Here is a 12,965-nt window from a genome sequence, read left to right as displayed (position 1 = left end):
CATGTCTCTCAAAAATATTAGAGAAGCTGGTGAATGATCAGCTAAAAGAATTTTTAAATGCTTTTAATATCCTAAGCCCTCTCCAATCAGGCTTTAGGCCTAAGCATAGTACAGTCTCTGCTGTTACTAAAGTAATGGATGATATTGTCACTTCTCTTGACAAGAAAAAACATTGTGCTGCCATGTTCGTAGACTTGTCAAAAGCATTTGACACCGTGGACCATTCTCTGCTCCTGCAAATTTTGCCTGGTATTGGTTTTAGTGCAAGTGCTTGTAGATGGTTTCAGAGCTACCTATCCCACAGACATCATACTGTGAAATTGAGTAATACACAATCTGACCCCCTTTTAATAACTAAGGGGGTCCCGCAAGGCTCAGTTTTAGGCCCGGTACTCTTCACCATCTACATAAATAGCATAGTCCCTCTTCTCTCCAAATGCTCTGTGCATCTTTATGCAGATGATACAATTCTGTATTGTGTTGCAGATTCTGTTCACCTGGCCCTGGAACAATTACAGCAGTCTTTTAATATCCTGCAAAATGCCTTAATTGGTCTTAAGCTTCTGCTCAATGCAAGTAAGACTAAGTGCATGGTTTTTACTCGATCTAAGGATTGTAACAGAAATGATCTGAATATCTCCACTCTACATGGGTCTGTTATTGAAAGAGTTTCACATTATAAGTACCTAGGGATCTGGCTGGATGACAAATTCACATTTAAGAAGCACATTGACTGTCTTGTGACTAAGCTTAGACAAAAGCTATGTTATCTACACAGAAACAAATCTTGCTTTCCAGTTTTCTGTAGAAAAAAGATAATCGAAGCTACAATTTTGTCTTGCATTGATTATGGGGATGTGATCTATAGGCATGCACCACTCTCTAATCTTAAGGCACTCGATACTGTTTATCATTCAGCTCTTCGGTTCATTACTGGAGATCCCTACATTACTCATCATTGTTTGTTGTATGACAAAGTTGGGTGGGCTCCACTTTCTCAAAGAAGGGACATGCATTTATTTATGTTTATTTATAAGGCCCTTACTGACAAGCTTCCACTCTATATATCCTCTCTTTTAGTTAGGTATGCAAATCCATACCAAACCCGTAACAGCAATTTGCTGGAGGTACCGTATGCCCGCACTGAGCTGGGCAAAACTGCTTTTAGTATCTGTGGACCTTCAGCATGGAACACTATGCAACAAAGGGTGGGTCTTGATACTTTTATGTCTCAAGACCATTTTAAAGAAATGCTCAGAGGTTTTTTATCACATTCATGTACTTGTTTTAATTCATAGTTTGTTTATTTAATACTTTTTACATGATATATGTTGTGTATATGTTGCTTTATATATGTCTTATATATGTTTATTTTATATTTTTATATTGTTATATTTTATATGTTTGTTTTTTTACTCGACATCATTGTAAATGAGGGTCAGGCCCTCAATGATTTTTCGAGTTTAAATAAATAAATCAAATCAAATCAAATCATACAGCGTCATGTCAAAAGAGGCGAACTATCCCTTTAAGGAGAAGAGGAATTGGAGCTGTGGTTATGGTTTCTGAAAGATATCACCTACTTTCATGTTTTAAAGAATATTTGAGCACAAATAAATATAGTATGACTGAATAAAGGTATATGGGTCTGAATTCTGTCTCCAAATTTCTGTCTAGATTAAGATTAATTAAAAACTAAATATTTGAATAAAAATCCTGCTCTTCTCCATAAATGTCCAAACTGTCTTCAGCAACTGACTCTGCTAAGTTTACATAATCATTTTCATCTTCACTGGTGTCCTCTTCATCTTCATTTTCCTCAGTGTTGTCATCTACACAAACAGAGACCTTCATGGCCTTACTATAACCATCATCATCACACTCCCCATTCTCATAATCATTAGAATAAGAATCCTCCTCCACTCCTCCTGCTGGGTTCATCTGTCTTGTGTTGTCCATTTGTTCAATGTTCACATAGTCCCTCTCTTCCTCGTCCTCCTCATCCCCTTCATAAGAGTTTGTGACAGCCACTGAAACAACAATTGACCAAAATATTTGCCATAAATATCTGAACCTCAAAGTTAAAACGTACACAATTCCTTCCATATTATAAAAAGCCTGAAACATTTATCTGTAAATGTGTGTACTGGTGAGCACAGACTTTGAGTTTGGACCACGGTCTCAGGCAGTTTAAATTGTCGTCTTCTCCTGAGGACCAGATAAACCACCAAGAAGACGGCCACCAGTAGCAATAGGATTCCACTGCTTACAGAAGTGATGAGTACCATCAAAGGCACTAGAAGACAAAAGGGTTACAACCATATTTTAGTAAATTTGCACCATGCTGGGAGTCACCTCCTGTTTGCATTGTTACAGTGGATATACAAGCTGAAATCATTAGACAACAAATTAATTTATCATCCAATTAAAACATATTAAAACCAACCCTAGTCTTTCCATCATTTTTATGGAAAAAAAACCCAAACACTTTTATCTTGACAATCATTAATGCCACCAGCTAAACTGTTCTCACAATTTTTCCCTAATGTAGAAGAGCAGAGCTCATGTATTGTTAATGTTATTAACTTTTGTATCAACTGCATCAACAAACACTATATACTACATCAAGTTGCGTAACAGTTATCATAGTTTATTTTTTTGTTTAATAAGCATTCAGAACCACAAGCTGTGCCAAAATGTTGCCATACTATGGGCAAAATCGTTGATGGTAACCGATGCTGATGTTCATATTGTTAAAATTAATTAAGAAGTGCAGCTGCTTTTTTAGCATGAACTGTGCAAGCTAGCTTTAGCACGCCTACAAGCAGGTCATTTAGCATGCTAATCTGGAATAAAGCTGCTCATCCAGATTCTGTCCCACACTCTAAGCTTAACCCAATAGAGTTTAAGAATAGGGAAGGTTTAGGTTTTATTCACTTGGATATTCCTCATCCTCTTCAAACAGTGGTGTCTTTAACTAAGCAGGCGAGGTTGGTTTAAATCCAAGAGCTTTGTCCTCAGATAGGGGAAATGTAGCACTGCAATTTTTTCTTAAAGAGCAGTTGTCCTCAGGTCTTGATCCTAAGTCCACTACATCAATACAATTTCACATTATTTGCAGAAGTTATATTATTGTGTGTTTGGATGCTTGTCATGCACCTGAGGCAACCTGTAACTGTAATAACAAAATCCTGCAACAAGAAACAAATATTTAAATACAGCACCCAAAAGGTACTGACATTAAACACACTATGACACCTGAACAATGCTTTGCAAAGGAATATTTCAGCTAATATATATTTGTTTAACTGAAGCTTCTGGGCTACAAGCCTGAAGAAACCAAAATCTGAAATGGTTTAGTGTGTAAAGATAATCAAGGAAATAAATATGACTTTATCAAAAAATCTATAGTTTTAAACATTGTATGGGAGCCAAACCTGATATCTGTGGACAGAAATATGAACTTTCACCCCTCTGATATACCATCTACAGATGTCTTTCTTCCTGACTTCTGTTGTTGGTAAGGATCCCTCCCAGCCATATTGGAGGTATTAAGTCATTACAGAGTTAAGGCCCTGAATTAAGTTGTAACTACAAGTTAGTTAGAGCTTGAAATAAACTCAAATGTGGTCGAATCTTAATAAAGCGTTGCTGCAAAGAGCCTGTAAGAATTTTGCGCATGCAGCAGCTACTCCACTCTCACAACCACAGTTGGCACTGCAGACAGCATAATGTTTCTCAGCATTAAAAACACTGATTCTTGTGCAGCATCTATGCAGTTCTTTATTAGGGTTTGCATTGTCCCTGGCCATCGTAAAAAAGGCTTTTACTTTTGTAACATTTGCCAAAAAGGTTATGGTTTTCTCCCTTTTTCAGCACTGATGGCATAGTTTTGCTTCATTGTAGACGGTTTTATTGCAATGCATATATTTATCTTGCAAAAACAAAAATAACATGCCTGCATAAAGTTTATTGGGTGTTTTGTGGGGACCCTTTGTAGATTGAGCCCTGTTATAATTAGATGGCATTGTCATGGGAAAGCAAAGAAAGTGGACCCAAATGCAGACTAAGTGAGAGATGACCGAAGCTGGCAGATGATCCAAAAATATATTTAATCCAAAAAAAACATCGACAGCACGGAGAACACAAGTGGCAACTGCAAGGAAATTAAATGATTTCCCAACAGACAATAACTGAAACCAAGTGGTAGATTATACAGAAGGAGTAATGAGGGGATCTAAGACGAGTTCTAATCAGTGATAAAAACTATGTGCAACACAGGAAAGGAAGTAAAAATCAACATACTAAACACAGGAAACTCTGCAAAGTAAAACAGGAAGTTATCTAGTTTGGTGGCAACTGAAGACCAAAGGAATGCCAGATCACAGAAAAACCCAAAACACATGAAAACACCAAACATAAATACATGGATCCTGACAGGCATTCCTTCATGAATTTTCACACATTAGTGACATTTTCTGATAGTTTCTCTCAGCAATGAAGACAAAAAGAGGGTAACTCAACATAACAATGGTAAGAATAATCATTTGTAGGTGTGCAACGGATCAAAAATCTCACGGTTCGGATCGTTCTTCGGATCAGAGTCACGGATCGGATCATTTTTCGGATCAGCAAAAAAAAAAAAAAAAAAAATAGACAAGACAAATAAACATGTTTTGTCTTTTTGTTTATTAACACTTTTAAATTATTAAATTGAAATATATAAAATCAACTTAAAGTGCACAATTAACATCTTCTTTTCAACATAATCAAAGAAAAACAACTTAAAGTGCAACATAAAAACACACCGATAGCGTTTGTGATCGTGCTAGAGCCTTAAAGGCTCTAGCATGGTTGCCGCGTCCGCTCGCACGAGCGGTGTTGATGACGTCACGAGTTCGTGCCCGCCATAGGACCCTATATAGTGGCGCAAGTCGTTGCGCGCCAGTAGTTGCAATTTTCTCCGTCACAGAGGTGGCGCTGCTACGTGAAGGTTACCTCTACTCTACAACCACGAAAGTGGAGAAGAAAACAATGCCGCTGTCAAGAGCAAGAATACTGTAATTAATGATACTGCTGCAGTTTTCGAATCATTTTAATTTTTTAATTCAGTTAAAAGAGGTGAAGGTTTGAAGCCCCCGGCATCAACAGAGTCTCTGCCCTCTTCTTTGCCTTCACGTATCTGTCCCGTAGCTTCTTCCACACATTCTTACAGAACTCTCCCTCTTTCCCCAAAGTTCTGCCAATCTCTGTGCACCAGTTTTGGGAGTTTACGTGCTCCCTGTGCTGTTTCACTGCAGTTTCGTACAGCTGTCTGTACAAACGCACCTCCTCACTGAGCCTGGTCTCACAACAGTCCATCCGGTTCGTTGTGCTCGGCGCCGCCAAGTAACAAAAATCGACTGGTGCACGACAACGCGCTGCGCCGTCTTTTCAAGGGAAGCGCCAGGCCTGATACGTCATTTTGATGTCACGGTGCGACACCGCCGTGACAGACGCGGCAACCATGCTACTGCCTTTAGCCCGGTCGGATTGTGAAGGAAGGGGCTGCTTAAATGCCGCGGTGATGAGCCGCTTTCGGTTTCACTCCTGTCAGTGAAACACCGGGTTGATGTCGCTGCAAATGCGTGGCCATGCTCGATGTGTTTCCACTGTTGTGTGGCTTTCTTGTGCCACAGTGCCTACACACCGTCACGGTTTTATCCACCAACCTCTTTCCTTCTTCATTAAATTTGACAGGGAAGCCAAAATGCTCCCAAACAGGGGATTTAAATGACATGGGAAGTGAAGCTCTTCTGTTCCTCCGCTCGCCATGACCACGCTGTGTTGCAGGCTAGGGGTTTTCTTTATGTTAGCTATCGCTATGTCAGCTACGTGTTATGTCTGTGTGGTAACCTAGGCGACAGGTTTGTGTGGAAGCGCGAGTATATGGAAACAGACAGAGGCAGCAGTTATCGTTACAGTAGTCACCGAAGTCTAGCCTACTTTTATTTTCCATGCACACTGTTCTACATGTTGTACGCTGAGGACAATAAATCACAAACGAGCCATAGGACTGTTTGCTTATTGAAGAGGGAACTGTTGCAGACTTTTACCCAGAGCGTGGAAAGTCCCTGGAACTAGCAGGAATGGTAACGGCTGTGTGAGGACTGAGTGTTTGTTGTTGTGTATCGTCCACCTGGCCCTTATTCTGAGTTTCTGTCTGAATTCTCAGAGTTTTTATCCCAGTTAGTGCTGAGTACAGATAAAGTCATTGTAGTGGGTGACTTTAATATTCATGTAGATGTTGAAAATGACAGCCTGAATATGAACTTTAATTCTATATTGGACTCTATTGGATTTTCTCAGAGTGTTCACAGACCGACTCACTGCCTTAATCACACCCTTGATCTTGTGCTGACTTATGGCATTGAGAGTGAACAGTTAACAGTGTTCCCTCAGAACCCTGTCTTATCTGACCATTTTCTGATAACCTTTGAGTTTACATTACTTGACTATACAGTTTCTGAGAAGAAATTTACGTATAGAAGGTGTTTATCAGAGGATGCTGTAACCAGATTTAAAGAATTAATTCCATCATCCTTTTCTTCACTGCCATGTGCAGATATGACAGAGGACGACTACCTAAACTTTACTCCAGCAGCACTTGACTCTCTTGTTGACAGCACTATAGTTTCAATGCGTACAGCACTGGACAATGTTGCCCCTCTGAAAAGGAAGGTGATCAGTCAGAAGAGGTTGGCTCCTTGGTATAATTCACAGCTGCGTGCTTTAAAGCAGACTGCAAGAAAGCTGGAGAGACAGTGGCGTTCCTCTAATTTAGAAGAGTCTCAGTTAGTCTGGAAAGATAGTTTAACAATGTATAAGAAAGCCCTTCGTAAAGCTAGAACTGCTTATTATTCATCATTGATAGAAGAGAATAAGAATAATCCCAGGTTTCTTTTCAGCACTGTAGCCAGTCTGACTAAGAGTCCGAGCTCTGCTGAGCCAGTTATTCCTTTAACTCTGAGCAGTGATGATTTCATGAGCTTCTTTATTAATAAAATTGTTTCTATCAGAGAGAAGATTGATGGAGTCCTTCCCACTATTATCAGTGATGTATCATCAAGTACAGCAGCTTTAGAAGTATCTTTAGAACCTGATTTGTATTTAGACGGCTTCTGTCCAGTTGATCTCACTGAGCTAACAACAGCAATAGTCTCTTCTAAACCATCAACTTGTGTTTTAGACCCAATCCCAACCAGACTGTTCAAGGAGGTTTTCCCATTAATTGACACTTCCATATTGGATTTGATCAATCTGTCTTTGTTGACAGGATATGTACCTCAGACTTTTAAGGTTGCTGTAATTAAACCTTTACTTAAAAAACCTACTCTTGATTCAGAAGTGTTGGCTCATTATAGACCTATATCCAATCTTCCTTTTATGTCTAAAGTTCTTGAAAAAATAGTTGCAGCTCAGCTTTGTGATCACTTACACAGAAATAATCTGTTTGAAGAGTTTCAGTCAGGATTCAGAGTGCATCATAGCACAGAAACTGCACTGCTGAAAGTTACCAATGATCTCCTCTTAGCCTCTGATAGCGGACTTGTGTCTGTGCTTGTCCTGTTGGATCTCAGTGCTGCATTTGATACGGTCGATCACAGTATCTTATTACACAGACTTGAACATGTTATTGGGATTAAAGGAACTGCATTAGGCTGGTTTAAGTCATATTTATCTGATAGATTTCAGTTTGTTCTTGTAAATGAAGAATCTTCCTCACACACCAGAGTAAGTCATGGAGTTCCCCAGGGTTCTGTGCTTGGACCGATTCTTTTCACTTTATACATGCTTCCATTAGGTAACATTATTAGACAGCATGGCATAAATTTCCATTGCTATGCTGATGATACTCAGCTGTACTTATCTATAAAACCAGATGAACCCAATAGGTTGGTCAGACTACAAGCATGTCTTAAAGACATAAAGACCTGGATGACTCAGAACTGTCTGCTTCTAAATTCAGACAAAACTGAAGTCGTTATCTTTGGACCTGAGCGTTTCAGGGAGAAATTGTCTAGCTATATAGTTACTCTAGATGGTATTTCCTTGGCTTCTAGTTCTACAGTGAGGAACCTTGGAGATATTTTTGACCAGAACTTATCATTTGACTCGCATATAAAACAGGTTTCTAGGACTGCCTTCTTTCACCTTCGTAATATTATTAAAATCAGGAACATCTTGTCTCAGAGTAATGCAGAAAAACTAATTCATGCATTTGTTACTTCAAGATTGGACTACTGTAATTCTTTATTATTGGGCTGTCCCACATATTCTCTGAAAAGCCTTCAGTTGATCCAAAATGCTGCAGCCAGAGTTTTGATGAGAACTAACAGGAGAGATCATATTTCTCCAGTTTTAGCTTCTCTTCATTGGCTCCCTGTTAAATTCAGAATAGAATTTAAGATTCTTCTCCTTACATATAAAGCTCTTAATGACCGAGCTCCATCATATCTTAAAGATCTCATTGTAAGATATTTTCCTAACAGAGCACTTCGTTCCCAAACTGCAGGTTTACTTGAGGTTCCCAGAGTTTCTAAAAGTAGAATGGGAGGCAGAGCCTTCAGTTATCAGGCCCCTCTCTTGTGGAATAAGCTGCCAGTAAATGTCCGGGAAGCAGACACCCTTTCCACTTTTAAGACCAGGCTTAAAACTTTCCTTTTTTATAAAGCTTATAGTTAGGTCTGTTGAATCTGATAGTGTATCTGCTAGTGTGTCTTGTTCTGCCTCCACCTCTGGCACCCTCTATACTTTCATTACCCCCTACCCGAACCAGGGTTTGAATCCCATTCCCGCTTATCTTACCTCTTTTATTTCTCCCCCTACCCGAACCAGGGTTTCAATCCCATTCCCGCTTATCTTACCTCTTTTATTTCTCCCCCTACCCGAACCAGGGTTTGCATCCCCACCCTGCTGTGACTGGTGTGCAGTTGGTGAGAGGCTGAGGTAGCTTGTGGCTGTAAAAAGATGGTTGTTGTGGTGTGAGGAGCAGATCTATATAGGGAGTATAGGGAATTACTCACTGAGTCTGGTCCTTTATTTTATTATTTATTTTTTCGTTAGCACAAGTTTCTTGTGTTTACCTTGAATAGGGATGGCTCAGGTAATCCTGAAACATCCCATAGTTAAGCTGCTATAGGCCTAGACTGCTGGGGGGCCTCATCTGTCACACCTTTCCTCACTTTACTCTCTTTATGTATATGTGATATTATTGTGGTCATTAACTCGTGTTTCCCTGTTCCAACAGATATCCTTTGAATGGTGCTACAGTGCCGCCGCCGTTTTTATTACACAGCTTAGTTACAATCAGCATACGTAAAACAATCTTGTGAGCAAGATGCAACAAATGTTTCACTGGGACATCTAGTTCCTCACGTGTTGAGTTGTTGCACATTCTCCTGTATGGGAAGACCAGAGCACCCTGTTTCTCACAGTTCCCTTGAATTACTTTGTGTCACACTAAGCAAAGTTCACACACTACATGTCTGTCTGTAAAATGTTGTTTACTAAAAATGAAAATCTATATACAGTTTTCCAACATCCACATTACCACAGATATTTCACCAACCTTTCACAATTTTCATTCTCATTTTGATGCAAATGCATTTTTCGTTAGAAAAACTAAGATTTTTAAAAATGAGAAAAGTAAGTAATATAGATACTGTATACATATATATATAGATAAATCTCTACTTTCAGTTTATCTGTATGTACATGACAAAGTGAGGTTTAGGGCATCTCAGCCTACATCACACATGCCAACTGTTGCTGTAAATTTACACTGAGCAACAACTCTCCTCCATTGTCGGTCTACACAAACAAATCACATTTGTGTTTCGGTTTTGACATTGCATGAACTACTGTTTTGCGTCTAAAGTTTCCAACAAAGGAGAATCAGCTCGCCAGGCATGCTATTTTGATGTATCACTTATGTAGATGTTCTCATCACCTATTAGCCTGACATGCTAATTTCAAGTATTCAAATATCAAGCGACTTTTGATATTTGAATGCATGCAGGGAAGCCAGAGCAACATGGGAGCGCCTATTACTGATGAAAAGTGTTGGCATGCATCTCTGCTATGGTAGCTCTCCTTAAAGCCCCACAAAAGTTCAGTCAGAATTTTCGTCCCCATCAGCTGGACACAGGGCCACTGTGGACTCAGGCACTGATATCGTTACACTCCTACACCAAAGCCTAAAGCCAGAGTAGAGTGGTTCAGTGAATCTGGAGTAACTGGTGCAGAGATGAGTCAGTCTGCCATCGCAGACACTGTAGAAGGACAGTATGCCAGCAGGCCAGTCCAGATACACTGCTACTCTACCTGGGCTTTGGGAAGTCAAACCAAAATGTGTTTTTATGTTGTTATGACAAGCAAACTGCTCATTATAATGGAAACTCCAGGAATTGTCTGATTCCTATATGTTACTGCAATTTCTATCTGCCCATCAAACTCAATTTCCCAGTAGCAACGACCAGTGAGTCCATTTCTACAGAGTACCTGTTTGACAGAATGAAATCTCTCTTGGTTATACTGATATGGATGTCTCTTATCTGTGCCTGTCGCTTTTTTGTTGTCCTCAGACACATGAAGTGGTCTGTGTGCTGTGTTTGGGTCCAGAGTGAGTTCACATGCATCTGTTGGAGAGAACAAAACACACAAAAATAAAAATAATACCAAAACAAAATACAGTGGTACAATGGTGCATTAACTATTTGTCATGGTGTCATTTTTTTTTGTTGAGTTAAAAACAACAACAACAACAAATATACTTACACTTTAAAGGCCGGCGCACACCTTTACGATGTCATCGTTGCATCGTTTGTCGCGTGATCGGCATAACAATTCGGACCGTATTTGACACGCTCGCACGTCCACCGCACACACTTGCGAACCTATGAGTTTTTTGACCGAATGTTATCACATGACCGAAATAGGAAGCCACAAATCACGTGACTTTCAAACTGGAGGCAGCCATGTTTGTGTCGTAGTCGTCCAACGTGATTAAGTGCGCTATTCCCATTGGCTGTTTAAATAATCCTGCGCGATGACATCGGAACAGAGACCGCACACACATACGATTGTATTTGGCACAAGGAAAATCCGTACGGAAATATCAAACATGTTTGATTTGATCCGATGAAACGACAAACGACAAAATCGTTTGTCGGCTGCTACCGCACACCTTTACGATTCCCATGCGAAGTCATCGGGCCGACAAAATCGTACACGAATCGTAAAGGTGTGCGCCGGCCTTAACAGACCACATTTTAACCTCTCCACTCCACAATGGTCCACTCTGAAATAATAAAGAACATCAGGCAAGGGTATTATTTACTTTGGACCTGAGTTGCAGATAAACAATACATATAATACAATAAATCTTTAGAAAGTACAGGCCTGAACTGCTAAGAGGGATCTGTGGTGTAAGTGCACAGCCTACTGACCAGTTGTTTTTTCTTGGATAAAAGAGAAGATATTAGTGCCTGAATAGTGAAGGGGTTTCTTCTCTCTCCTCTAAACGCTTTAGCTTTCTCTAATTAGAACTGATATGAGACTTAAGAGGATTGTTCTGTTTATCTCACAGAGAGGCTCATATGAAGCAATGTTCATTGTTTAAGGATGAATATAAAATCATTCAATAAAAATATTTTCTTGCTGTATTTTTGCTCTTTTAACATCATCATCATCATCATCATCATCATCACACTGTCCTCACTAAAATGCTTTTTAATATATCTTTGAATGTTCATTATCTTTGGTGGTATTGACATGTACCTATCAACATGCCAATACCACTTCTTTTACATGAATGTGCACATAGATATAGTCAGAGAACCTGTGTTGATCTTGATATCTTATTTTACTCTGTGGCCCGTACTTTAGAGTTTCCAGCCTGTACTGGGGTTCATCCAGTAGAGTAGAGAGTAACATCACTCCAGTGTCTCCTGGATGGTTGTAGCTCAGGTCCAGCTCTTTGAGATGGGAGGGGTTGGAGCTCAGAGCCACAGCCAGAGAAGAACAGCCATCTTCTGTGACCAGGCAGCCTGACAGACTGTTGATATCAATGCACATTCATTTAGACGGTTAGTTAATTACTGTTGTGTTAAGTCTCTAGAACAGAGAAAAGAAATTATAAAACAGTACAAGCAGTCATGAGCTCACACACAGCGTAGGAACCTAAAGCTGAACTTGAAGTGGCATCCATTCTGACCTGAGAGTTTCCAGAAAACATTGTGGACTTTCAAGTCCAACAGAGAGTTGCTTCACTCCTGAGTCCCACAGGTCATTGTCACTTAAGTCCAATTCTTTCAGACGAGATGTCTTGGAGCTGAGCACTGAGGCCAGAGGTTTACAGCTTCTCTGTGACAGCTTACAGTTACTCAACCTGGAGAAAAGCAAGTGAAATTGATTGAGAGCCTGTACAATAGTCATGTACTATAAGTCGCTTATACTTTATTAGATTCTTAACAAAATGATTTTTTTCATTTTAAAGGTAAGTCACCCAAGTGTGTTCAGGTTACAGTGTGGACTCTCAAGTCCAGCAGAAAGAAGCATGACTCCAGAATCCTGCAGGTTGTTGTTAATCAGGTTCAGCTCTTTCAGTCTGGAGGGGGAGGTCTGAGAGGCCAGAACTGATGCCAGAATTTGACAGCAGTGTTGTTTTCGTCAACGATGACGATGACGAAATCATTTCGTTGACGCCACTTTTTTTCATGATGATAACGAGACGGTGACGAGATAAACATAGCTCTCTGATGACGAAAACATGACGAGACGTGTGTGAGTTTTCACGAGAATGGACGAAAATGTTAGTGGGTGATCTGTCAGATGTTTAAAATGCATGACATTTCTGCTTATTGTGTGTGTCAATTAAAACCTAAAAAGTATCTGCTGCGGCACCTTAAGGCTCGCCATAGGGA

At 39.8% G+C, this 12,965-nt stretch overlaps 1 protein-coding gene across 1 annotated transcript; it reads right to left on the bottom strand.

Annotated features, from left to right (window-relative positions):
* Window positions 1-380: 380 nt before the first annotated feature.
* On the bottom strand, window positions 381-12,690 carry LOC142373360 (uncharacterized; the record flags this gene model as incomplete). Its single annotated transcript, XM_075456565.1, has 6 exons — window positions 381-503; window positions 1,774-2,030; window positions 11,307-11,341; window positions 11,924-12,097; window positions 12,257-12,430; window positions 12,548-12,690. Coding segments are annotated over 6 exons (906 nt in total), but the record flags the coding sequence as incomplete, so codon positions are not given.
* Window positions 12,691-12,965: the final 275 nt, after the last annotated feature.

The sequence above is a fragment of the Odontesthes bonariensis genome, chromosome 22 (assembly GCF_027942865.1).
Source record: "Odontesthes bonariensis isolate fOdoBon6 chromosome 22, fOdoBon6.hap1, whole genome shotgun sequence".
Taxonomy (NCBI): Eukaryota; Metazoa; Chordata; class Actinopteri; order Atheriniformes; family Atherinopsidae; genus Odontesthes; species Odontesthes bonariensis.
Note: the sequence above shows the minus strand (reverse complement) of the source record. Positions and strands in the feature narration are given on the sequence as shown.